Source organism: Fusarium vanettenii (assembly GCF_000151355.1).
Source record: "Fusarium vanettenii 77-13-4 chromosome 10 genomic scaffold NECHAsca_82_chr10_2_0, whole genome shotgun sequence".
Taxonomy (NCBI): domain Eukaryota; kingdom Fungi; phylum Ascomycota; class Sordariomycetes; order Hypocreales; family Nectriaceae; genus Fusarium; species Fusarium vanettenii.
In genome coordinates, this window is record NW_003315807.1 from 817,595 (window position 1) to 841,771 (window position 24,177).

The window sequence follows — 24,177 nt, forward strand, 5'->3', positions numbered from 1 at the left end:
GAATCTCCTCCCTCTTCCATAGTCATAATAATCATCCTCACTCCCACGTCTACTCCTTGATCTGTATCTCCTCCTCCCCCGGTCATTATCACCCCTCTCACGCCCGTCATGCTTCTTTTTATATCTGTCGAAATCGTAGTTGAAAAGCGTCAGAGCGCCCAGCAGAGTGAGTACGATGCCCGGCGTCCAGTCGAAGCCGCATTCTTTTTGCTGGATGGGACGTTGGCGGTGGGGAGGTGGTTGTTGTCTTGAAGAGTGGTGGTGATGGTTTCGGGGAGGTTCCGAGGCTGTGTCTCGTCTTCTCGCCATTACGTGTGGTTTTGTAGATGTGGATCTGGTGCTTTATAGATGCGATGCTGAGAATGAGAGATATGGTTGGTAGTAGTTGTGTAGTTGACAAGTGAAGCAAGTCGATATATGTATTCCGTATGTATGCAAGTGTCCCGATCAGACAACGTCAATGCATATCATATTGCCTCTCATCTGCGACAATAAATCGATCCCAGCCGCGTTTTTGTTCAACTTCGATCTATCCCCCTCACATATCAAGAAGGGTTCCAAGTCGTCATTATAAACTTCTTGCCGCCCCCGCAAACGAGCAGGGCTACCTCATGTCACTCAAGGCTATGCTTCTTCATCATCTCCAATTAAATCCTTGGCTGTGCCTGTCACCAGTGACAGTTGGGCCATGGCTGACGCCAGTTGGTGTGACGCTCCAGGGTCCAACTCGAAGCCTCATCCATGCTTCATGATGTCACCCGACCTTGGCCACCATCAGGACTTGGAACATCGTCATCCCGCATGCCAAGAGTCTCAGTTGCCCACGACACAAGATCCACGAGACTTGCTTCCTTTTTTTTATGGGACACATGTTGTAAGACGTCAACTCGTTTGTATTCAACGTCAATCTAATGGCATATCTATCACCGAGGGTGTCTATGCTTGCTCTTGTACTTTGACTCTTAACAGTTCAAGTAAACGCAATCAAATACTCGCTCGTCTAGGTGCCATAGTCCGTCTCAATGCCTTCTTGGCTTCCGTTTCTTCTACCAATGGCAAAACTCCCTGATCCCTCATCTTCTGCAAAAACTCTTGTCCATACTTGTATCCCAATGAAGACAGTTCGTCAAACTTGTGGAAATCGAGGGTCCCGTAGTCATCGATCGGTGGTCGCATGTAGATGCATCCTGCCATCGCCTTGGCTCGCTCCAGGGCATCCACGCTTGAGACATACGCTAGCCGCGCCTGAATCTCTGCCAAGGTTGGAGGGTTGGGGTGTGACGAGAATGGATTCCATCGGTTGACAAATGCCCATGCTCCAGAAAGGGAGTCTCCATACGTCTGTGGCGTGTCATCATCCAGTGCTCCAACGTCGATAGCAAAGATAATGTCCACTCCCAGACCTTTCATGTGTGAAACAGTCAGGTTGTCAACATAACCACCATCAAGCAGCATGCTGCCTTCATCACACAACGGGGGAAGTAAGCCCGCCAGAGACATGGACGCTCGGATATACCTCCATGCGTATCCGCTTGTGTGGAACTCGGCCCTGCTCTTACTGATGTTGGTCGTGTTGCAGTAGTATTCAAGCCAAAAGTCTTCAATCTGCGTGTCGCCAAATGCCTTGAAGATACCACGATTGAACTCGTGCCCTGTCGTGTAGGATGCTGACGGATAGGTAAGATCCAGAGCGAACCGCCAGAGACTGGCCATGCGCCCAGCAAACTTCTTGGCAAATCCAAACATGGGCACCACGTCTGCATGTCGTGCATACAGAGCTCCGACAAAGGCACCAATCGAAGTACCACCAACCAAATCAATGGGGATACCAGCTTCTTCCATGGCTCTGATGATGCCAATCTGTGTGATTCCTCGTGCGCCGCCTCCGCCAAGCACAAGTCCAATAGACTTGCCGCAGAGTCGCCGAGCCAATCGATGAAAGTCGCCCTTGAAGGTCGTGTCCGGGGAGTAGTATGGCGTGTGGTGCACCTTTCTAGAGGTGTACTTTTGAATTTCCGCCTGCAACACCTGGACACGTTCCTTGAGTGCCTGACCCAACCTCTTGGAAGGAGGATGCACAGGCATCTCATTTGTCCTGAAGGCCATCTGGATGTGGTAGTGGCCACCATTGATCCACATGCGGTTTTGAAGCCAAGACCTGGTCAGGCCAGGACGCGAGTATCGCTCAGCGTGCAGCAATACTAGCAATTTTCGGGCCGTAGACTTCATTCCAAGCATGAAGCGCTCATACTCGCCAATGGCTGGGGAACCCTCAGCAAGTCCAACAAGCAAGATGCTGTCAGCTTGAGTGATGCAAGTCTGGGTCCACGGCGAGTTGACATTGGTATCTAGGAGACCGACATGTTAGTGAAAGCCTCGACAAGCATTGCAAGAAATGTTGTGTAGAATAACATATTCAGGAAAAAATTAGAGTATAAATGACCAGCATCGGCTTTGCCTCTGGGATGTGAAATTTCTCATCATAATAGGTGAACACAAATGAAAGGAGATGAGCTTACCTGCGACATAGACAACCAGACCGTACTTCTCTTCCAGGTCTGCGAGATATTGGGCGAGCTTCAGCTTGCCCATCCTGTTGAAGGCATGCTTGCCCAGGTGGTTGAGAATGGCGGCATGGTTCAGAGACGTGGCTCCGTTTGCAGGGCCAACCTGTGCGAGGGCGTTCATCAGGCGGTTCCCGAACTCGACAACTGGCACGCCCGCTGTCACGGGCAAGATGGCAACTGTGCGAAGGTTCATCGTCGACTTGCGCATCAACGTGCTCGGTCCGGCACCAGCATCCTTGTTGGCGAACTTGGCTGTGTCATCAATCACTGTCCTCATCCGGGACGCAATGATCTTGGAAATCTTGATGGTGATGTTTGGATGCTCCTGCGCCAGGCTGTTGAACAGGGTTCGGGGGAATTTCACCAGCTCCGTGTCTCGGATGGCGTGCAGAGTCCCAGGACGAGCAGTTTCCGTGAGCACCTCGAGCTCGCCAACACTATCTCCCTGTCCAAATTCAGCCCGGACAGTCACTCCGCCGCCCTTTCGATCTTGAACAAGACGAAGGCGGCCATTGAGGACGATGTAAATGGCTTCACTTTCGTCTCCTTCATGGAAGAGGACTTGTCCCGCATTGACTTGAACCCATTCCAGAGCAAAGTCGATATGCAGGATGAGACGTGGCAAAATGTTTGTCAGTCTCTTGGCCATCGTCAAAAGAACGATTGGATACCGATCCACGATTCGCTCCAGAGAAGCACGGGGGAGGAACCCAACATACACATCGGTCTTCGCAACGACATCGATGAAGGACCTGTATGAGGACACGCTTCCAATGTAGCCAGCCAGGCCACCGGGCTTGACGAGAGCAACGCTCCGACGGTGCTTTGCTGGAGCTTGATTCTGGCTTTCAACTCGGTCTCGTGCAGCCTCCGTCCTCGCTAGATTGGGGAATGATCCCATCTCGGATGGATCTGGCGACGAGGGGTCCGGCTGGAATGAGCCCATGCCGTTGGACTGCAAGATGTTGTGTGGGTCGTCATCACTGGTTGTACCAATATCCAAGAAACCATCAACAACATAGTAAAGGCCCGGATTTCTCTCCCCTTGCTCCACGAGAACGGAGCCTTTGGGGAAGAAGACAATTTCAACCTCGTCTCTCATGTCGTGAGCCAGGACTTGAGCGTTGACTGGCGCATGAAGAGCCATCCCGCTAGATGTCACCGACTCGGTTTCCCCGTCCGCAGAACCATCATAAGGGCCCATGAATCCAAAGGCATTGTTGTGAGAGTACAAGTTCTTTGATCGGCGTTGGTCCAGCGAGACAAGCCTGGGAGAGCCCTCCATCGATTCCGGTTCTCGAGATCCACTTCCGTTTGAGCCCAAACCAAGCGTCTTGAACATGCACTCCAGAATAGAAGCTCGGAAGAGATTGTCCTCGTCAACTGACTCTCGCGGATCAATAGTCATGCGAGCATGTCTTCTCGAGTCAAACGGATCATTGAAGAATCGGTCATCCAAGGGGTTGGTCCCTTGCCGTCTCATTGTCGCACCCGAAACTGATCGCTGATCAGGAGGGAAACGGCCGCCACCACGGGCGAGTTGAATATTCGCCAATAGGTCACCAGGACTCGGTGTATGGGGTGAAGCCCGTTCACGAAGCGGGACAATGTTACTAGCAATGACCGAAGCCGGTCGTTGCTTCGTCATCGACTGTAGTACAGCCTCCTTTCGAAGAGTCGTACTAGACCTTCGTCGGCGAGATGCACCAGAATTGTGTAGAGCGATGCCCTTGGTCTCCTCTCCCTCTCCTGTGCGTTCCCGTTCGCGATTGAATTTTTCCTTCAACCGTTCCAGAGCATCACCCCGCAAAATGTTGGGGAGCTGACACATTGTGTACTTGATCATGCTCTTCTCCGTCTGCAGCACTTCACTGGTGAGACCCAGGTAGTTGAAGGCTTGGGAGAGAGTGACTCTCTGGAATCTCGAGAGAATGACATGAACAATATGCGAAGTGGCCTTTGGGTAGATCTTGATAAGCCTCCGAAAAGCGCTTGCAGGAATAATCGCGATGGTTGTATCAACAGTCGCCCGAGCGATGATGTCTGGGTGAGCTGAGCTCGAGGTTGCCCTTGTAGGCATAGGTGGTCTTCCAGGAGGGGGAGTAGACCCGTCCAGAGACATGGGTGGTATTCTGGCGTTGACAATGTTGTCCAGGTTGGGAGTACCGCGCCCACTGTGCTTCTTTGCCTCGGGATCCATGTCATCCTCCTGAGGGGAGCTCGGCATGGAGATGTGGGCATCCGATGGGACACGAGACACATTCTCCTTCGAGAAGCTTGGGTGTCTCAGCCCACTGCTCTTTGCAGGATGCACATCGTCGTCGTCGTCATCGTTTGGACGTAGTCTAACATCCTCTGTGAACAGAGACATGATAGAGAAGAGCGATGACATTGGGGCACCATTGCGAACTTCTGTAAGAAGTTGGTAGGTCTGCTGACCAGGAGGGACATCATCTTCATCAGAAGAGTCTAGGTCAAGACGTCCTCTAGACGCGGCAGCTGCACGAGGACTTCGACCCGACTTGACAAAAATCTCAACCAGTCCGTCGACGACGATGCAGAAGCCCTTCTCCTCTTCCAGGTTGATGGTTTCGCCGGCAATGAGTTTCCTCGTTTGCATGCTCCTAGTCAACTCGTGGAAGACTGGTCGCTCAAGGTAACCAAAGATCTTGATGGCACTCAAGAACTCGTCTAAGTAATTGGCCAAACCCGACTTGGTGCCACCTTCGTGGGTATCCGGAAATAGGTCGATCTCTGGCTCCTTGCGTTGCGGCTCGGGAGGCAGACGCGAGTACATGTTGAGGATGCGATACCTGACGACCCAGCTCACCGCCGAGACGAGGCCCGCCATGATGAACATGCTGTTGGGATTAGCGACGTGCATCTTGAAGCGCGCAGTGCAACATACAGCGTAGTCGCGTTCATGGTGACTGTCCAGCTTGTAGAGAACAAGTGGTACAGGAAGGAAGGAAAATTAATCGTTGCGATCCGGATCACCCAGTAGAGGATGGTCGAGACGATGTGGAAGATGGACCAGATCAGCCATCCAAAGAGGCCTAGCCAACTGTAGGACTCATGGGCGGCTGCGGCGGGCATAGCGCTCACAGCAGAGGGCGCAGAGCTGCCGAGGGCGTTGGAGACGCTCTCCGAGACGAGGCCGGCCACGCGGGCGGCATTTGACGGATCAGATGCCATGGCTGAAGATGAGTCTGCTGCGCATCATAGTGTAGCATCCTGGAGAGAGCCGTGTAGGCGGAGAGGAGGGGCGGAAGAGAAGGGGGGGAGGGAGATTGGAGAGGCGAAGAGGTTTTATTATGAACAAGGGAAAAATCAGTGGCTGCTGTCTCAGAGCGCAGCTTTTTTAGCTTGTGATTCCAGTGGAGCAGAGTGCGGAGCTCCAGGGGAAGCTCGACGGCCGAGGTTTGACCGGCCACCCCACTGGGCCACTGAATTTGCCCATGTGCCGCCTGGAGGGGCTGCTGTGCCGTCATTCTCGATTCTTTTTTAGCTGCGTTGCGATACTACACCACGTTTTCTTGAAGATCGAGCTGTTTGAGTTGGACTAGCTGATACAAGCGGTGATAGTCTGTTTGCTTGTTCCAGCTTATCTTTTTTCTGTAACGGCGTCTCGCTTGACCATGTGCTCTTGATCCCGATATCCCCGCGACAACTTTCCAGATGCCCTTTGCGCAACTCGTCCTCGGTAGCCCCGGCTCTGGAAAGAGTACCTACTGCGATGGCAGTGAGTTGGACCTAATATCAAGCCTCTATATATTGTGCTAATCAATACAAGTGCACCAGTTTCTTGGCGCCATTGGGCGTGCGTGCTCCGTTGTGAACCTCGATCCGGCCAACGACCATACCAACTACCCTGCGGCGCTTGATATTCGCAATCTGATTAAGCTCGAAGAGATTATGAAGGATGATAAACTTGGACCTAACGGCGGTATCCTGTATGCTCTAGAGGAACTGGAACATAATTTTGAGTGGCTAGAAGAAGGATTGAAGGAGTTGGGCGAGGACTATATTCTATTCGACTGCCCAGGACAGGTGGAACTCTATACGCACCACAACTCGTTGCGCAACATCTTCTACAAGCTCCAGAAGATTGGCTTCAGAGTTGGTTTCCCCTACTGCTCCTAAACATCTCCAGCTAACAGTCTATAGCTCGTCTCTGTCCACCTCTCTGATTCCTTCTGCCTAACGCAACCCTCGCTATACGTCTCCAACGTCCTCCTCTCTTTGCGAGCCATGATCCAGATGGACATGCCACACGTCAACATCCTCTCCAAGATCGACAAAGTCTCCGAATACGAGGATCTACCCTTCAACCTCGATTACTATACCGACGTCGACGACCTAACATATCTGACACCCCATCTCGAGGCTGAATCCCCAGCGCTAAGAAGCGAAAAGTTTGGCAAGCTCAACGAGGCGATCGGGAATCTGATTGAGAGCTATGGCCTCGTGCGGTACGAAGTGTTGGCCGTCGAGAACAAGAAGAGCATGATGCATATTCTCCGAGTTATTGATCGTGCTGGTGGATATGTCTTTGGTGGTGCTGAAGGTGCCAACGATACTGTCTGGGCGGTTGCAATGAGGAACGAGACGTCCATGCTGGAGGTGCAGGATATCCAGGAGCGCTGGATCGATCAAAAGGTGGAATATGACCGGATGGAGCGCGAGGCTGAAGAAGAGCAGGCTCGCATCCAGGAGGAACAGGCCATGGAGATTGAACAATCCATGCCACCGCCTCAAGCAGGCACCTTTGACCCTGACTTTGGGGACATGTCGGTGCCGGCAGACAGTGGGATCAAGGTAGTTAGGAAGAAATAAAGAAATGATACCCGTTCAACCATCTGCGTCGTCCATGGACTCGTCGCCAGAGTCGTCAGTGATGTCGAGGACCATTTCTTCTTGGCTCTCAAGCGCGCTGGTTAGGGAACTTTTTGTGCCGGGTTCCTCTTTTGCCGCGAGAATGAGCTTCTTTGCTTGGCGAATGGCTTCTTCCTCAGCCTTGCGGATGGTTCCACTGACTCGTACGACGCGAAATATGCATGGTCTGCCGTCCCTGACAGGGACGTGATCCATAAAGGTCAAGGCAGACCAGAGCATCTGGTAGTGGGCTCTCGAGCATCTGAGGATAAAGGTAGATGTAGCCAGAGACAGATATTTCACTTGGGTACACATGAGCATAACACGCCAATTTGGACATCTTGAATATCATATCTCACCTGAAATATTGCCCAATGCTCCAGATCCATAGTCGCCAAACAACGACGCGATCTCAGTCCTAATCCCCTTGAGCAAAGCCTGAGGCGTGAGTTTCTCAATGGTAGGCTGATGCCGCACCACGAGATCCGGAAGATTAGGTTTCGCAGGATCAGGCGCGTATATGATGTTGACAAGAAGATATCGTTCTTTTATGCGCACCATGGTTGCTGAGGCGCGTCGAGCTGTGATGAAGTTGGAGGTTGAAGACTGAGAATCTTTGAGATCCAATCCGTGCTAAGCTGGCTTCGGTGGTGGATCCACTTATCCCGGGCCAGTGGGGCCGCTCAGCCAGATTGGGGGAGCTTCCCCCGCCATCCATCTTGATCATGGCCGATCAAGTCATCACTCGCAACCTTTCATCTCAGGCATTTTTGATCATTTGAAGATATATACGCATTGCTAAGAGGAAGTTGTACTTTGGTACCTCAACTGCCGTCATCATGGCTTCTGGTCCCCTAAAGGCCGCCATCCTCATCGTCTCAACCACGGCGGCCCTGGATCCATCCACAGACGCTTCAGGCCCGATCCTCAGCCAGGTCTTAAAAGATGAGGGTGAGGGGAAGTGGGAGGTTCACGAGACTGCAATTGTCACGGATGATATTCGGGCGATTCAGTCTCGGATAATGGCCTGGACGGATGGGCCAGACGCTATCAACCTCGTCATCACTACGGGTGGGACGGGCTTTGCAACGGGGGATGGCACTCCAGAGGTAAGACTCTACAGCTTTTAAGAGAGTTTGTATGCTCATACTTTGGATAGGCAGTTACGCCCTTGCTGCACAAGCAAGCTCCAGGTCTAGTCCACGGAATGTTGGCTGCATCTCTTGCCGTGACGCCCTGTAAGTTGAATGCTGAATCTCATATTCTAATTCGAAACTGATCAAGCTTTAGTTGCAATGATGTCACGCCCAGTGGCTGGCGTCCGTAACCAGACCATCATTGTCACCTTACCTGGCTCTCCCAAGGGTGCCAGGGAGAATCTCCAGGCCATCGTCAAGACTCTTCCTCATGCTTGCCTCCAGGCGTCAGGGGCCAACTCGAGATCTCTCCATGCTGGGGGAGTTAAGAAACTAGAGTCAGATGCAGGTTTATCAGGTGGAAAGCCCCAACCTGCTGCCAGCCACAGTCACGGATGCCATCACCACGGCCATGGTCATGGGCACGGTCATGGTCACGGAAACCTCGTCAGACACACAAAACCAGAGTCTGCTCTGTCGAATGACCCTACCCTGGGCCCGTCACGTCGATATCGAGAATCTCCCTATCGTATGCTCCCAGTGGACGAAGCTCTCGAGGTCATCTCAAAGAACACCCCTGAGCCAGAGATAATCACGGCACAAGTCGACCAGTCAGTCATCAACTCGGTCCTGGCTGAGGATGTGAAAGCAAAGGAGAATGTTCCTGGTTTCCGCGCCAGCATCGTGGATGGCTACGCCGTCGTAGCCCCTAAAGATGGCGAACTCAAAGGCGTCTTCCCCGTCACAGCAGTATCTCATGCTGCCCCCGGAGAAGTCGGTGTTCTCAAGGAAGGCGAACTTGCCAGAATCACCACTGGAGCACCTTTACCCCCTGGCGCTACTACTGTCATCATGGTGGAAGATACGATCCTCAAGACAATGTCAGAGGACGGCAAGGAGGAGAAAGAGGTCGAGATACAGGTCGAAGGCATCAAAGAGGGAGAAAATGTCCGCGAAGTCGGCAGTGACGTCAAAGAGGGTACCGTCATCCTCAACAAGGGCGAGACTATCAGCGGTGTTGGCGGTGAGATTGGTCTCCTTGCCTCTGTAGGTGTGTCAGAGGCCAAGGTCTATCGCCGACCTGTGGTGGGTGTCTTGTCGACGGGTGATGAGATTGTTGAGTACAACCGTCCAGGGGAGTTGAAGCTTGGCGAAGTCCGCGACACGAACCGCATAACCCTCATGTCCGCCGTGAAGGAATGGGGATTCGATGTCATAGACCTTGGCATCGCCAGAGATAAGTCTGGATCTCTGGAGGAGACGCTCCGCGATGGCCTCCGACGAGCAGACATGCTTATCACAACTGGCGGCGTCTCCATGGGCGAGCTTGATCTTCTCAAGCCCACGATTGAGCGTGCTCTCGGCGGCACGATTCACTTCGGACGCGTGGCTATGAAGCCAGGCAAGCCAACAACATTTGCCACGGTTCCGGTCAAGGACAATACAGGCCAACGCGTGTCCAAGGTCATCTTCTCACTCCCTGGCAACCCGGCCTCGGCCCTCGTCACTTTCCACCTTTTTGTACTACCATCTCTTCACAAGCTATCTGGTGTTTCACCAGTCGGTCTTCCAAAGGTCCCTGCCATTGTCTCCCATGACTTCCCGCTTGATCCTCGACCAGAGTATCACCGAGCAGTTGTGACGGTAGGCAGAGATGGTCTCCTCTCAGCGACCAGCACCGGCGGCCAGCGTAGCTCCAAGGTTGGCAGCCTGAGATCAGCCAACGCTCTGGTTTGTCTGCCAAGCGGAAAGGGAACGCTTGAAAAGGGGTCTAAGGTGGATGTGCTACTGCTCAACTCCGTCCACGGGGCGTAGAAAGCAACGCTTTGCGGCGATAAGCCGGTGAAATCAACTATCCAATGTCATGAGAACTTGTAATTGATCAGATCAAAGCATCTAAGGCATAATTGCCTGAACAAGGCCCTAATTTTGTATAACTTGAGAAATCCCACCTCGTGATGTACACTTCCGCCTCCAAGGGTACAGATACTGGTACAGCCAAAATACGTCCACCCGAGCCAATCTTCCAAACGCCAGACCAAATATTATTGGCGCAATGCATGCATGCGCTCCATCTCTTGCTGGAACACGAAAAATCGATTGCCGGCTGCGAGCGCCGCCGGACTTTGTCCATGTCTAGTTAGGTAGGGGAGAGGTTGTGTAATTGTTTAGTTGGCCTTGCCGAAGGGGTACGCCTTTCCGGAAACCAGGAGACCGATGATGAGACCAAACAGGCCGAGCACTGAGGAGAAAATCTCGATGACTAGGATCTTGACGAAGCTGAAACTTGTTAGTAGGGGGCGGTATTTTGAAACTGGGAAACATACAGCGAGGGGTCGGCAGCATCAGCAAGAGCAGCACCGCTACCGTTGATACCAACGGCAACACCGCACACGAGGTTGCACATGCCGACTGTCAGGCCGGACCAGAACAGGGCATATCCGGTGTAGTATGAGTTGGCAGAGTAAAGCTCGGCGCCCGAGACAGCCTCGACCTTGGCGGAGAAGACGATGGCCATGATGACGCCGTAGATGGCGACGACTTCGCAAAAGATGATGGAGATCAAGTTCTTGGTTCGGATGCGCGGCGCCTTGACACCTCCGCCGAGAATCGATGATCCTGTAATGAAAATGCCCCTATAGCTTGTTAGAGCGACTCCTCCTTGTATCTATGTTGATGATGATGTACGCACCATGCGGCGCCGACGACAGACAGGCCGATGCAGAGACAGATACCCAGACTGGCCCAGGCATAAGGCGAAACGGACTCGAGGAACGCGCCGACATCGAAGGACTCGCCGCTACCGGTGAAGAGCATGTCTAGACACGGGAACCAATGGGTCAGCTTTCATTTGATCTCGATAGTATCCTATCCCTAGAGGGTCCGCGTACACAATCCGACGACGGTCACAAAGGACCCAATGCCGCCCAATCCATAGTAGAGACTCATCGCGGCGGACTCTTTGCTGTTGTTTCGACGGATCCGATGATTTTCGTTGGCGATGGGCGGGCGTCGGGGCGGTCGAAGGTGGCTTTTTTCGAGCTTGAGCTCCTGTAAGAGGTACCTTGAGCTTGCTTGGGGATCCAGTCCGCGATGGCGAGGCGATGCGTGTCCCAGCAGGCAGCTGGAATTAAACGGGACCGACGTCACATGATGCGAGGCTGACGGCTTAGTCATGCGCCTCGCTCACACCCCCCTCTCGAGATATAGGCAGACGGACCAAGCCTTAGGAACTCGTCCTTTGCATAAACAATCGACGAAATTACCTTTTACGCCCACGACCGAATTCACGCTCCGAAAGACGATTATACAAGATGGCTACAGGCGCGCAATCATTCTATGAGCTGTACCGTCGAAGCAGGTACGGCGCCAAGTTGCCATGCGCTGCTTTGCGACAGCTAGACTAACTTGCCTTGCAGCATCGGCCTCGCTTTGACCGACACGCTCGACGACCTCATCAGCGATGAGCGCATCAACCCTCAGCTAGCCATGAAGATCCTGGGCAACTTTGACCAGGCCATCACGGAAGCGCTCCAGAAGAACGTCAAGGCGCGACTCCAGTTTAAGGTGGGTTAGCGACAATAGCAGTGTTCGCAGAGCAAGACTAACGAGCGCGCGCAGGGGAGCCTCGACACGTACCGATTCTGCGACGAAGTCTGGACATTCCTCATCAAGAATGTCACATTCAAGATGGACACTGGAGGTCAAGCCGTCACCGCCAACAAGGTCAAGATTGTTAGTTGCAACGCCAAGAAGCCTGAGGGTACATGATCGGACAAGGCGTGACGGAACGACGAAGACACACACACACCGGCTATAGATTGGGAAAAAGACACCTTGCCGAGAATTGTTTTGTTTGCATTGGGCGGCGTACGGGAAAGGTGGTTATCATTACTCTTTTTACTACACAGAGATACAGGATATGAGGGTATGGTTCAAGCTAGGCAACCTCTTTTTAAAGTGACGACGAACCTCTTATTTATTTGGGCAAAGGGACTAAGATGGACTTTGCACAGCTTGTATTGAAAAATTGAAAAACCTTGCTTTGATTCTTCAACGGCTTTTTTACTTGTGACATGACGCAACTGTTGACCTTTCCCCAGATTCTCGTTCATGATGAGGCTGGCGCCAAACCCGACCGCTCAACAAGGGGGGGCAGCCACAGCGGTCTCCCCCACTAAATCCACAGGGGGCTCTCCCTCACTCAAGGGCGCCTATTAGAAGTCAAGTCTCATCAGGGGGGCTATGCTATCCATCCTCATACATCCGAAGCCTCCGACATCTATTCAACCATGCTCCGCAAACGCCAGAAACCAGCTACTACAGCCTCAGAGACGGCTTCTAAAGAAAGTCCTCCAGGAGACGAGATGACTTTAGCCAGCGGGTGGATGTTCTTTGCTGTTGCGAGCGGTGCTTGTGCTGCTTTCAATGGCGTCTTTGCCAAGCTGTATGTGTACAACTGGCTTATTTGATGTTCCTGGTTGGACATTGAGTTGGTATTTATGGACTATGCTGAGCAGGACTCTAGGACAACCACGGAGCTTACCACTACCTTGTCCAACTGGATTGCTCAACTCGTTGGTCTTTCTTCTGTTGAGCATATTGTTGAATATGTCGTTCGAGGTGTAAGTTACTGTCTCCCCATCTTGATGAGCCTTTGTACTGATAATTGTAGCTCTTCTTCGCACTCAACCTCACCTTCAACGGCGTAGTAAGTTACCCTTCTAGCTTCATGAAACCTAACTTACACATTGTAGATGTGGACGCTCTTCACAAAGGCACTTGCCCGTGGCACATCCACCACGCAGGTCTCCATCATGAACACTTCGACCAACTTCATGGTCACGGCCCTTCTCGGTGCCCTCATCTTCTCAGAGGCTTTGCCCCCTCTGTGGTGGGCTGGTGCTGCTCTTCTCGTCGCCGGCAATGTCATCGTGGGTAGAAAGGACGGGGCCAAGGATGCTGCTGCTGAGGGACCTGCGTATGCTCCTGTTCCAGAGGAAGAGGATGGCAGGAAGAATGATGACGAGGATATCATTGACCTGGGCAGGCTATCTGATGAAAGGTCACGATAGATGGTTCACTATTCACTCAAGGACCGAGTTGGCCAACTGTAACAGTATGTATGCACAAGTCGTCGAGATGACGCTCAGTAGATTCAAAGTAACAGATCAAACATCCTTCCAACGCCAGCGCATCACCCGCGCTTCCGTCTACTATACTACATGACCCAGATTCAATAACTCGTACTACCGTCGGCTCTCCAGCTCAACACCCTCATCACCAACCTCTTCATCTCCGTCCAAGATCTGCCCACTACCTCTTGCAACCGGACGATCTTCGTCCAGTGAGCTGAGGCGGATCCTCCCGCCAGAGAACTTGGAAACCTTGCCGGAAACCCAGTTACCCGCTCGCCGCAGCAGGTTCCAGAGCTGTTCCTGTCCTTCGTTGATGCGGTGGTCATCCTTGGGGTTCTCGGCTGCTTCAACCTTGAATTGGTATCGGAGACAGTCCTTGACGGTTACAAGGCCGGTGAGTTGGCCGTGGTACTCAATGAGGATGACTCGAGGGCCGATCTTGCGGAAGAGCTCCATGACGGTTTCGAGGGGAAGTCTTGGATGAGCTGTAACTGGTGTCGAGTCCACGTAGCGGCTGAAATCCAGCGTCGAGGATGTAGAAGAATCGCCGTTCATGGTTCCTACTGATACTGACGACATTGAGTGGTTTATAGCTGACGGCGCAAAAACGCACTTGGCAGTCTCGGACAACGGGCTCACTCGACTCATTCTGTCGATGGCATACCGCAGCTCAGTGCTGCCGATATATCCAACGAGGACTTTGCTGTTGTTGTCCTCCACAACAGGAAAGCCCTGATATCGATCATCTGCAAGTCGCCGCTGAACCTCTCCTAGAGTAAGTCCGTGAACCGGCATAGAAACAACAGAAGTTCTCATAACCTGAGAAACAGGAACACCAAAATTGTGTTCCTCCTTGTTGTCTAGGAAAGGAAACCCGCTGAACCAAATCATGCGATCAGCAATTCCTCCCTTGCCAAAAAGCTCGCTGACAGCCTTGGTGACGCCGACAACAATCATGGTGGGCAGGATGTAGTTTAGAGCACCCGTCAGCTCAAACATGATGACAACGACCGATACGGTAATGTGCATGATGCCACTGAGCGCGGCTGCAGCTCCAAGCAGGGCGTATGTACCCGGGGTAATGCAAGGCTCATCGGGCTTGCATGCGGAGAAAAAGACGCTGGTAGGGTTCGCTTCGTAGAAGAGCTGGACGATTATGCCCACAGTTCTTCCAAATGATGCACCGATCGCCATCGAAGGCACAAAGATTCCAGCAGGGACCTTGCATCCATAAGACAGGATGACGAGAAAGACTCGCAGGATAGTAGCGAGGATCAAAGATACCATGTTCCAGTATCGTCTATCAGGGTCACAAAGCCCATGATACGTCTCGGTCTGCCCACACTCAGAAAAGAGAATCTCCATGCTCTCCGTCATGTCGATCCTTAAGAAAGCGTTGGGATACGCAATAATGGCAGTACCTGCTGCCAAGAGGGTGGCTTCGAGAACAGCATACTCCTTCAAGTACTTCTTGCGGAACGACTGAACCCTCAGATTCCACTTGATCACAAAGGCTCCGTAGAGACCTCCGAAGATGCCGATCAAGACGTAAAAGACCAGCTCGAAAAAGTGCCAGTCGTTTTTGTACTCGACTTGGAACATGACCAGCTGTCCTGTTCTGAAAGGGTTCATGGCGGCGAGGACGGCTGTCGCAACCAGAGCGCAGAAGTAGCTACGCCATAACGTCTTGAGTGGAAAGTGATTCGACATCTCCTCGAGTGAGAAGAGCACGCCTCCGATAGGACTGCCAAAAGCAACAGCAACACCCGCAGCGGCAGAAGCACTCAGAAACTCCCTCGTCTTGGAGGCGTTTCGCTTATACTTGTCGAACAACCTGGAGATGACATTTCCAGTGCACACAGCATAGTGCACACTGGGACCCTCCTTACCGACTGACAAGCCGGACGCGATAGCCAGGGGTAGGCAGATGGACTTGATGATCAGAGTCCACCAACCGAGGAAACCCTTCATGACGAACCCGGCAATGATGCACTTGATCTCGGAAATTCCAGAGCCAGCTGCGTAGGGCGCAAAGGACTTGACCAATGTACCTGCGACAAAGGCGAAGAAGGTCTAGCAAGGTCAGATATGAAAGTCTAAGGGGGGACGCTGAGCCTACTCCAAAGACAAAGTAGAGGAAATAGTTGAGCGGCTCAAAACCAGTCCACCTGTGCCATTGCTCACAACCTATCGCGCTGTTAGTATCAGACAATCTCTCCGGCCAACGCAGACTCACCATTCTCCTCTCCCCAACAACAAAAGTTCTCGTTCAGGTAGAAGCCCGTCTCGCAGTATCCCATCTTGACGTCCGAGAGCCACTCGGTAATGATGTTGAGCAGTGCCGCATTCAGGCCAATCGCCACACCAATGATGGTGACCACGATCCAGGCCTGCGCCGCATCATAGCTCTTCCAGAGCTGATATCGCCAACCCGGCTGGCCTTTGTCGTACAGGCCAACAGCTTGTTTCCTCCTCGACTTGCGCTTTGCCTGTTCTCGCGCAGCATCCTGTACCCAATCTATCGGTCCATATCAGTACTCGGTCCGGGGCTCGTTTCGCGATTCGCATACCTATCGTGGTAAAGTCCTATACAAGTTAATACAGGGTCACCAGTCCACCTGCGCATGGAGCTTACTTCATATCTCTTAATCTCGGCAATCTCCTCCTCTATCAATGCCGCACCCGTAGGGGCCGCGCCTCCAAAATCGCCATTCTCAGCATTGGAAAAGGCCGAGGACAGACGAGAGACGACCGAGGGACGCCTCTCCAACCCAGCAGAAGGAGGCGCCAGGCTGAAGGATGATGCTCGCACGTTCATGGCTTCGGCGAAGGGATCATGGTGTCTAGAGAAGCGGTTTCGAGCTCGCGCCGGGTGAACGAGGGTATCGGGTCGCGGAAATACGTTGGACGAGAGCGAGGCTGGCTTCTCTCATGGATTCGAGTCTACGTTGTAGGTTGAGTGTCGTAATGCGCCAGCGCCAGCATGTGGTCTGAAGGCTGAGACGTGGCTGGGATTGGACGCTTCAGCCACAGCGTAGGTCGCGTTTAGTGCTTGCAGCATCGCGTTCGCTTCCGCGACTTGACCCCGAGCTTCTGAGAGTAACTTCAACTTTATCCAGGATAAGGATTCGGCATTTCATGCAGTTTTCTTACGACCTCAAGCTTTTTCATAATCTTCTCAGTTTTAATTCTGCAGAGATATTGCAATATTGTGATCGAGACTTGACAGGTACCCAAGTGCAAGATAGGCCCTGATAGTCCGCTCAAGTTTGAGCAGACAAGGTACGTCTCGCAATACAGGCTTCGGTCTTTTCGATTACTTTTCTCATTCCGTCTTTGTCATTCATGCTGTGTGCATTTATTTACCTGTCTTTCCCGATCACGGGTTTACACCTTGATCTCACCCTCTCAACCCCCTACCAAGTTCTTCCTCAGTCATCTCAGGGCATCACTAACTCTCCCAGTCTCATTACTCTCTCCTCATCCAGATTCCTCTTCAAACATGCCCTACAATACCACAGCCATCCCTCCTCGAAAGGAGCCGACAGGTCAGACCCAACTACCACGTAAGTTTCATCCCCCATCCTTCACCAGCCACAACTGACATGGCCACAGTGTCGAGGGTAAAGAAGATAATTGCCCAAGACCCCGACATTGGCATTTGCTCCAACAATGCTGCTTTTGTGATAACCCTCGCTGCTGTGCGTTTCACTTACTCCAGCTGGTGCTCGTCTCACTGTTGATAGGAAATGTTTGTTCAACATCTCGCCGAGGAATCACACACTCAGGCAAAGCTTGATCGGAAGCCCCGTCGAAACATTCAATACAAGGACGTTGGTAAGCCGCCTCTACCTTTCCTATACAGTTCGCATAGCTAACACCCCCAGCAAACGCCGTCTCACACCAGGACAACCTCGAGTTCCTCGAAGACATCGTCCCCAAGACAGTCACCTACAAGAACATCAAGGCCGCCTCCAAAGCGACACAGGCCCGTCTGCGCGGTGAGAATGTCGCCCAGGCCCCTATCGCCAACGGCGCCAGCAAGACCCTCGTCAACGGTACTGGTCGTCCGCGCGCCGACTCGAAGCAGGGCGATCCAAACGAGCAGCTCGAGCTTGAGATGAGACAGGCGGCCGGGGCGAACCGTGACGGCGACGTGACCATGTCTGGATAGTTCCGGACGGTCATGGACTTGAGTGAAGCATGCAAGTCGTAGCTTTGATATCACGTCATGTACACTAGAGGAGCAAAAGAAGTTGATAATACAGCCTCAAACACCGATGTTGCAACAGCTATTGAAAGCCTGGCTCATGTAATTCCATTGCCTTTTTTCCATGTCCCTTCCCCCAGAAACCATGCGGCCGTGGTATATCACTCTTCCATGGCATCTCCATGGATGCCAGAGGGCAGACGTCCCTCGTTCAACTCCTTCTCCAGCGCGATAATCTCCTGCAGGCTTGTGGCCTTCTTGATACGCTCCTGTAATCTCTTCTTCTCGGCGTCGGTGAGCTTTATCCGCGATAGCTTAGACGGGGCTTCTGAGCCATCGGCCGAGGTAGTGAAGTTGGTGGTCTTGATTCCCATGATCTATGTCCGTCGTTAGTATTCAATTCGTAGGACGGCAATGTTGGTTGCGTACCTTTGAAGCCAGAGCGGTGGGCTCTTCCTCAGTTCCAAACAGCTCCCGCGCCTTCTCCCGTTCCGCCTCCTTGACCTTTTCGTGATCCAGGAATCGCACCGAGGGGCATCTCCAGAGCACCCAGTATCGGTAGTTCTACTACACGTCAGTACGCGCCAGCCATACCAACAATGTACCAAACTCACCTCCTTCTTGGAAGCTGGGTTGTCTACTAGCACAAGGTGCGTCAGGCGCGGGAATCCAGCCAGCGCATCCAGGTCCGCAAGCTCGGCGATGTTATTCGAGGACAGCACCAGGTTCTTGAGGTTGGGAATGGCCTTTGCGAGGGAAGGCTGAATGCTCGAGACGCGGTTCCTTGCGAGGAGGAGAGTCGTTATACGGGGCGACAGGGGAAAGTTTCCCAAGACTTGAATGTCATTGTCGGTGAAGTCGATGGCGTCGTGAGGCTAGCACGGTCAGCTCTACACCAAGTGTTGGAGAGTGGAAAACACGTACGCCAGCGACACCCAGGTTCTCAATCGCGGGGATCCGGTGTCCTGTTCACGCCGCAAAGACGAATGTATCAACTCTGCGCTCCTGGGATCAAAAGTGTAGCATCTGCCCTTTTCAAAAACGCACCTCGAAGATCAAGCTCCCGCTCCTTGAGAGGGTTGAGATAGGATAGGGAATCCCGGATCAGGTCGGCCGTCAGCCGCATCTTGGGTCTATTTGTTTACCTCGGGTTCAATTTTATGGTCTTTCGTCTTCCGGGGAGGGGTTGTGGTTGCGCGCTGGAGGGTTTTGGTGGGTGGGTTGTTTTGTTGGATGGCGAGGCTGATGATCTTGACGAGGCGGAGGGGAAATTTTGGTGTCGCATATGTGGCTTGACATGGGCGCCACAACACCATACAGCCACTCATCCTCAACCACCCAAGGAAGATCATGATAGGAGATGAGAACACAACAGTCCAGATACATTTTAATCTTGTTACATTTCCAATATTCACTCATGTCACCAAGGCAGGTCAGCCCAGAGTAGTAAACATCAACTTGATTAATCAGTCACCTGTGTATATCTATCCAGTAACGCAATACGCCGTAATCACACTGTCCTCGACCTCGGTTTGCCTATAAACTCCGACCCAACAACCCTCATCGCGTCCCAATTCTACTGAAACACATACACTACACCCATCCTATCCACCGAGACGCTCATGGTGTTGGGGTGCTCCAACAACGCCACGTCTAGGATAGAATCCATGTGAGACTGCAGCAACTGCTGTTGCTGGAGAGAAATGACCGTTGACCGTGGTTGCCGCCCGCTTGATGACTTTGTCTTGGAGCCCGAGCCCGCATTGGGAGCTGTTGGGGCATGTCTGGGGAAACGCTCAATGTTTAGCGTCAGCGCAGTGACTGGGTTGGACGTTGTGTAAGTCGGCTTCGGTGAGTCTGGTGAGAGTCCGCTGTAGATGAACGAACTCTCGATCCGCGAAAGATCCCAGAATCGCAAAACCTTGTCTGAGCCAGCCGTGATGATGAAGGCGTGTCTAACGTCTCTCGAGTCCTCTGCTGTTGCTGTTCCCACTATCATAGCTCGAACTCCTCGGTCTGCGTTTGCGAGCTCATTGTGTTCGATGTTGGTGGCATATCTCCCCAGCATGCCTTCCCGCTTGTCTTCATCGACATCCCACGCTTCGTAGGCCTTGAATCCGTCCTTGCTGCCTCCAGCTCGGTAGATCTCTCGGCAAACCGTCTTCTCTAAGTCCCAGACGGTGACTTCACCCTGGCCTGTTCCGCCAGAGATGCATATCCATTTGCCACGGCCCTTTGTGGGGTGGATGCAGATCCTGTAGATGGACCCCTTCCCTGGCAGCCCCCATCCCTTGAGTCTCATCTTGAAACGAAGATCCCAGAGATCTACCACTCCGTGCGAGGTCCCTACACAGAGCCAGTTTCGTTTCCGGTCGACGCAGAAGCAAGTAGGTGTGCCATGATGGACCGGGTTCTCGAGAACATACAACAAGTTCATCGTTCGGAGATCAATCCCCAAGATCCTTGACCGGTTGGTGGCGATAATGAGAACAGAGTTCGACTCTTGCCGGAAATGCTCGCACCATACCGCAAACTCATTTTCAGGGAGCTGATACTCGCGTAGAACACGCAGCTTTCCATACCTAATCACTCCGCTAGCAGGGAGCGTGTCCACCTTGACAACATGGACACTACCGTCAACCGCGCAACTCACGAAACAGTGTGAGTTCTCGATAAAGCAGAGTGCGACAACACTCGCGCCATCGCCATGCCTGTGTGTTTGCCGGGAGCGCTGGCTAATGTTTCGTTCGAGTCTCGCCGTATCCCACACCTTGACTGTACCATCATCACCGCCAGTGATGAAGAATACATGGTCAGGGGATGGCATCACTCTGTTGACGGGGCCCTTATGCTCGCCAAATGTTGCCACAAGCTGCCCTTCAGGTCTCCAGGGGTCTTCGCCATGGGCATTGCTAATGCGATTTGCCGCCTTGGTCCTCTTGATAGGCGTAACCATGGGTCCGAACTCGATGACATCGCGGGGAAGGTTCTCGACAAACATATTGTCGAGCATCCTTTGGATATTCGGATCGGTTCCTTCATAGCTGTGCTTCAATATTCTTGGGCGCGTACTCTCGCCCTCGTTCCCTTCAGACGGCGGCTTGCTCGGTGAAGCTTGAGCAAAGGGTCCTTCCACTTGACCAAATGCATTAGCATCCGTCATACCGGTTTGTGCAATGGACTTGTTCTTGTCCTTGCGATCAAGCAGGCTGAGTGCGCTCGGTTGATACCGAACAGCTCTTCTAGAAGGGTTAGACCCCCCTGCAACAGACGACTCATCGTCTCCTGCGCGAGTCGTTGACGATGTTCTGGAATGCATATGGCCAGTACTAGTTGGCGATAACAGCCGATGCGGTGAACGAGGTCCAACACTTTGCACCCGTCGATTAACTCTCTTCCGTCCTCCAAACGCATCATCAATCGTCATCGAGGCATCCAAAAGGGCATCGGCGATAGTGTAAGGTTCGGCCGGAATGTCGACGTCCACGATCGCCGCCGCATCTCGCAGAGGTGCATCATTAAAAAACACCGTCTGAGGAGTGATGCCCAGGGTCTTCAGGGAGACGACCCCTTGAGGTGTGACTCCGTCTGTAAGTGAGGCATCTCGAGCCTTCATCTTGCTCAGGCGCCAGATAAACTCTCTCAGGGCATCAAGCTTCAGCTCATCTTCGTGCTTTAGCCCCAGGTTTCTGAGTTTGGCAAGCCACTGTTCATCTTCGTCGTTGCGAGCCACTCTTCCAAGTGAGCTTTGCGACAAATCTCGAGACGATCGCCCTGATATTGATCCCCTGGATCCAAACAGCAACGGTCTGAGTTTCTGTAAAGGCTTCCAGTAGATACCGCGCTCCGTCTTCAGGGCCCATGTAATAGCCTGGTCGAAAACGTTTCGTGATAGGGGCCTCTTGAGTGCGTCGAGGAGGCTGAGTTCAGAAAAGTCTGTCAGAACCTCGACTTTCATGAATGGATGCACCAGAGGCATAATGTTTGATGTGACATCGGCGTCCGTCAGGAACTTTGCAGCCATTGACAGGAACTCTGTCGCTGACTCCCGAATCCAAATGTTTGGGTGCATGGTGAATCGACTAATGAGGTCTACCAGCTCGGTGATCTTGGGCCTCGACAAAAGACCAAGACCGGCAAGTTGAGCAAGCGAGTGAAGAGCTGCTTGCACTACATATTCCTCGGGATCAGTCAAGGCTTGGATCATCAACGGCAGCATAAACTCCTCTAGACTCGTGCTGCCGATAAAGATTGCGATGCCGACTATTGTATCAAAGAAGGCGCATTTCAAAGTCCAGTCACGGTCATTCAAGTAGGTGTTTAGATGGGTGAGGAGCACATCGTTGGATTGGTCGTCAAAGAACAAGCATAGCTCGGGTACTGACGCCAGGAATGCTCGGCGAACAGAGATATCCGAGTCCTCAACGAGTTGCTTAGTGTGACTTTCCAGAAGCTCAAACAGCTGCCGGCCAGCATTGTCAAAGACGCTTTCAAAGTTGGCCTTGGCATCCACTCCAGGCTCAACTTCAGGGTCAGCAATGGGCATTGAACCATCAGGCCGAAGACTTGATGCCATATCGAGGAACCTCTGGGCGGTAATCGCAAGGCTACCCAAGCAAGAGGCGTAGGTCGCCCTGACCAGAGGACTGGATGCTCTTAATCTGGTTCCTAGGGCGATCTCCATCCTCGGCAGCACGTACTCAACCAAAACATGGGAGTTAATAGGCGTAACCATCTGGACCAGCTGCAAGAGCTGTGTAATGGTCCGGATAGCAGCAATTAGAACCAGATCCGTCTCATCTGGAACGAGAAGGGTCATTAGATAGGGCAGCACCCGATCCAATTTAGCTTCATCGGTGAGTCTCTCTGCAAAAGCTAAGAGAACATCGCATGCCCTGATTCTTGAAGAGGCCCGAGCCGTGTTTCTCAATTGGGACACAATGAGTGTCAAAAATATTAATGTCCCGTCATCTTCTGGTGGTTCCAGATCTGGCGAGACGGTGTGGTCGTGATTAGGTATGTTGAGCCTCACGGGGAAATGAGAGAGACTGAGTCTAGAGGTCGGCTGTAAGGCGTTTGAGGTGCGTTTCTCAGGCTGGTACCCAAGGAAATATGAGATTTTGTCAAAGTCGTAAAATACGCGGTCGATTCGATCATCGGCTTCTCCAAGGTTCTTCTGCGCACCAGACATGGGGCTGTTGCCCGATGAAGGGTCGGTAATGAGCTCCATGTATTGGTGAAGGAAGTTGTAAAAGTAATGTGGAAAGACCTTGCCCTTCCAGAACTCCAGGTACTGCTCCGCAGAGTATCGCTTCTCGGGGTCCAGCTGGATCATATGCGCTATCATGTCGGCAACGTCCTTGTCTGAGATGACGCTCAAATGCGTGATGACAGGATCGTACTCTCCACGGCGGTACTTGTACAGCTGCGCCAGACTAAAGATCTCAGACTCGAGAAACATTTGGGCGATAACGCAGCCGGCGCTGAAAATGTCCATGGCCCAGGTCATCTTGGCCTTTCGCGGAGGCACCTCTCCCGCGGCGTAAAAACGCTCCGGGGCGACATAGCACGTACGGCGGCCCGATATATCAAAAAAGTATGAAAAGTCGGCTGGGTTGTCGTCCGGGAGCATGACAGGCTTGTAGGCGGACGAAAAGTCGGACAAGTACAACCAGTTCCAAGAGGTCACGAGGACATTCTGCGCCTTGATATCGCCGTGGTACACATCACGGGCGTGGGAGTCGCGCAGAGCGCAGAGAAGCTGGAAGGCCAACCACTTCTTCTCGATGTCCTCGAGGAACGGCCGAGTGCTAAGACGGTCGTACAGCGAGCTGTAGAGGAACTGGCGGACGAGGTAGCCGTTGGAGTCGGTCTCGATGATGCGCTGGAATCCAAGGGCGTTGGGCACATTCGCGAGTGCCTTGCTCTGCTCTGTGCACTGTCAGGGCAGGTTCATGAGGTATGCACGTGGACATGAAGCTTACCAATTATCTGTTTCTTGTACTCGTCCAGCTTGACCTCTGGGTAGGGCTTAACGAGGATCTTGACGAGAACTAGACCGTTCTCATGACGTCCTCGGATAGTCTTCATGAACCGAGCATTGCCGATGCTCTTCTCGTAGTGTACATCGCTCAGTTCCGAAGTGTCGATGCCTGCGGAGCCGACGGACGGCGTCGCGAGGGAGAAGCCTTGACCCATGGTTTTGGCGGGGGAGGAGGAAAGCTAGAGTTGTCGTGATAGCTATCGGAGGA

At 52.7% G+C, this 24,177-nt stretch overlaps 11 protein-coding genes across 11 annotated transcripts; 5 read left to right on the forward strand and 6 right to left on the reverse strand.

Annotated features, from left to right (window-relative positions):
- Nucleotides 1-876: 876 nt before the first annotated feature.
- Nucleotides 877-5,678, reverse strand: NECHADRAFT_63972 (uncharacterized protein). The gene is made up of 3 exons (XM_003040006.1): nt 5,476-5,678; nt 2,520-5,428; nt 877-2,348 (listed from the first exon to the last, which is right to left on the reverse strand). Exons 1-3 carry the CDS (start codon nt 5,661-5,663, stop codon nt 985-987), a joined length of 4,461 nt encoding a protein of 1,486 aa, XP_003040052.1. The 5' UTR covers nt 5,664-5,678; the 3' UTR covers nt 877-984.
- Nucleotides 5,679-6,245: 567 nt separating this feature from the next.
- Nucleotides 6,246-7,403, forward strand: NECHADRAFT_50100 (uncharacterized protein; the record flags this gene model as incomplete). Its single annotated transcript, XM_003039806.1, has 3 exons — nt 6,246-6,309; nt 6,361-6,686; nt 6,735-7,403. 3 exons carry the CDS (start codon nt 6,246-6,248, stop codon nt 7,401-7,403), a joined length of 1,059 nt encoding a protein of 352 aa, XP_003039852.1.
- Nucleotides 7,404-7,418: 15 nt separating this feature from the next.
- NECHADRAFT_96720 (uncharacterized protein) lies at nt 7,419-8,003 on the reverse strand (the record flags this gene model as incomplete). Its single annotated transcript, XM_003040007.1, has 3 exons — nt 7,419-7,483; nt 7,514-7,744; nt 7,802-8,003. 3 exons carry the CDS (start codon nt 8,001-8,003, stop codon nt 7,419-7,421), a joined length of 498 nt encoding a protein of 165 aa, XP_003040053.1.
- A 278-nt stretch (nt 8,004-8,281) lies between these two features.
- On the forward strand, nt 8,282-10,393 carry NECHADRAFT_85705 (uncharacterized protein; the record flags this gene model as incomplete). The annotated part of the gene is made up of 3 exons (XM_003039807.1): nt 8,282-8,551; nt 8,602-8,680; nt 8,733-10,393. 3 exons carry the CDS (start codon nt 8,282-8,284, stop codon nt 10,391-10,393), a joined length of 2,010 nt encoding a protein of 669 aa, XP_003039853.1.
- A 39-nt stretch (nt 10,394-10,432) lies between these two features.
- On the reverse strand, nt 10,433-11,663 carry NECHADRAFT_72245 (uncharacterized protein). Its single transcript, XM_003040008.1, has 4 exons — nt 11,470-11,663; nt 11,271-11,397; nt 10,906-11,214; nt 10,433-10,858 (listed from the first exon to the last, which is right to left on the reverse strand). The coding sequence occupies exons 1-4, from the start codon at nt 11,525-11,527 to the stop codon at nt 10,747-10,749; spliced, it is 606 nt and encodes a 201-aa protein (XP_003040054.1). The 5' UTR covers nt 11,528-11,663; the 3' UTR covers nt 10,433-10,746.
- A 229-nt stretch (nt 11,664-11,892) lies between these two features.
- On the forward strand, nt 11,893-12,349 carry NECHADRAFT_50001 (uncharacterized protein; the record flags this gene model as incomplete). Its single annotated transcript, XM_003039808.1, has 3 exons — nt 11,893-11,939; nt 11,998-12,145; nt 12,200-12,349. 3 exons carry the CDS (start codon nt 11,893-11,895, stop codon nt 12,347-12,349), a joined length of 345 nt encoding a protein of 114 aa, XP_003039854.1.
- Nucleotides 12,350-12,870: 521 nt separating this feature from the next.
- NECHADRAFT_85708 (uncharacterized protein) lies at nt 12,871-13,653 on the forward strand (the record flags this gene model as incomplete). The annotated part of the gene is made up of 4 exons (XM_003039809.1): nt 12,871-13,025; nt 13,107-13,203; nt 13,254-13,289; nt 13,336-13,653. 4 exons carry the CDS (start codon nt 12,871-12,873, stop codon nt 13,651-13,653), a joined length of 606 nt encoding a protein of 201 aa, XP_003039855.1.
- Nucleotides 13,654-13,701: 48 nt separating this feature from the next.
- On the reverse strand, nt 13,702-16,534 carry NECHADRAFT_63979 (uncharacterized protein; the record flags this gene model as incomplete). Its single annotated transcript, XM_003040009.1, has 5 exons — nt 13,702-15,753; nt 15,836-15,903; nt 15,953-16,234; nt 16,287-16,302; nt 16,352-16,534. 5 exons carry the CDS (start codon nt 16,532-16,534, stop codon nt 13,828-13,830), a joined length of 2,475 nt encoding a protein of 824 aa, XP_003040055.1. The 3' UTR covers nt 13,702-13,827.
- A 306-nt stretch (nt 16,535-16,840) lies between these two features.
- Nucleotides 16,841-18,010, forward strand: NECHADRAFT_63982 (uncharacterized protein). The gene is made up of 5 exons (XM_003039810.1): nt 16,841-16,998; nt 17,181-17,282; nt 17,332-17,417; nt 17,463-17,553; nt 17,604-18,010. The coding sequence occupies exons 2-5, from the start codon at nt 17,219-17,221 to the stop codon at nt 17,888-17,890; spliced, it is 528 nt and encodes a 175-aa protein (XP_003039856.1). The 5' UTR covers nt 16,841-16,998; nt 17,181-17,218; the 3' UTR covers nt 17,891-18,010.
- On the reverse strand, nt 17,978-19,136 carry NECHADRAFT_63983 (uncharacterized protein). Its single transcript, XM_003040010.1, has 5 exons — nt 18,974-19,136; nt 18,851-18,891; nt 18,541-18,801; nt 18,356-18,490; nt 17,978-18,303 (listed from the first exon to the last, which is right to left on the reverse strand). Exons 1-5 carry the CDS (start codon nt 19,050-19,052, stop codon nt 18,088-18,090), a joined length of 732 nt encoding a protein of 243 aa, XP_003040056.1. The 5' UTR covers nt 19,053-19,136; the 3' UTR covers nt 17,978-18,087.
- Nucleotides 19,137-19,502: 366 nt separating this feature from the next.
- On the reverse strand, nt 19,503-24,124 carry NECHADRAFT_85712 (uncharacterized protein; the record flags this gene model as incomplete). Its single annotated transcript, XM_003040011.1, has 2 exons — nt 19,503-23,857; nt 23,911-24,124. The coding sequence occupies 2 exons, from the start codon at nt 24,122-24,124 to the stop codon at nt 19,503-19,505; spliced, it is 4,569 nt and encodes a 1,522-aa protein (XP_003040057.1).
- Nucleotides 24,125-24,177: the final 53 nt, after the last annotated feature.

Bases quoted from the DNA above. Each gene is read 5' to 3' on its own strand.
- NECHADRAFT_63972 (XM_003040006.1), bottom strand. From the start codon at position 5,663: ATGCCCGCCGCAGCCGCCCATGAGTCCTACAGTTGGCTAGGCCTCTTT. The intron at 5,429-5,475 runs GTATGTTGCACT...TAATCCCAACAG, and splicing joins ACCATGAACGCGACTACGCT to CATGTTCATCATGGCGGGCC. The intron at 2,349-2,519 runs GTAAGCTCATCT...TCGGTCTCCTAG, and splicing joins TCTGGTTGTCTATGTCGCAG to ATACCAATGTCAACTCGCCG.
- NECHADRAFT_63982 (XM_003039810.1), top strand. From the start codon at position 17,219: ATGCCCTACAATACCACAGCCATCCCTCCTCGAAAGGAGCCGACAGGT. The intron at 17,283-17,331 runs GTAAGTTTCATC...ACATGGCCACAG, and splicing joins AGGTCAGACCCAACTACCAC to TGTCGAGGGTAAAGAAGATA. The intron at 17,554-17,603 runs GTAAGCCGCCTC...TAACACCCCCAG, and splicing joins CATTCAATACAAGGACGTTG to CAAACGCCGTCTCACACCAG.
- NECHADRAFT_63983 (XM_003040010.1), bottom strand. From the start codon at position 19,052: ATGCGGCTGACGGCCGACCTGATCCGGGATTCCCTATCCTATCTCAAC. The intron at 18,892-18,973 runs GTGCGTTTTTGA...CGGCGTGAACAG, and splicing joins GCGGGAGCTTGATCTTCGAG to GACACCGGATCCCCGCGATT. The intron at 18,491-18,540 runs GTGAGTTTGGTA...GACGTGTAGTAG, and splicing joins ACCCAGCTTCCAAGAAGGAG to AACTACCGATACTGGGTGCT.
- NECHADRAFT_72245 (XM_003040008.1), bottom strand. From the start codon at position 11,527: ATGAGTCTCTACTATGGATTGGGCGGCATTGGGTCCTTTGTGACCGTC. The intron at 11,398-11,469 runs GTACGCGGACCC...TCCCGTGTCTAG, and splicing joins TGTGACCGTCGTCGGATTGT to ACATGCTCTTCACCGGTAGC. The intron at 10,859-10,905 runs GTATGTTTCCCA...AACAAGTTTCAG, and splicing joins GATGCTGCCGACCCCTCGCT to CTTCGTCAAGATCCTAGTCA.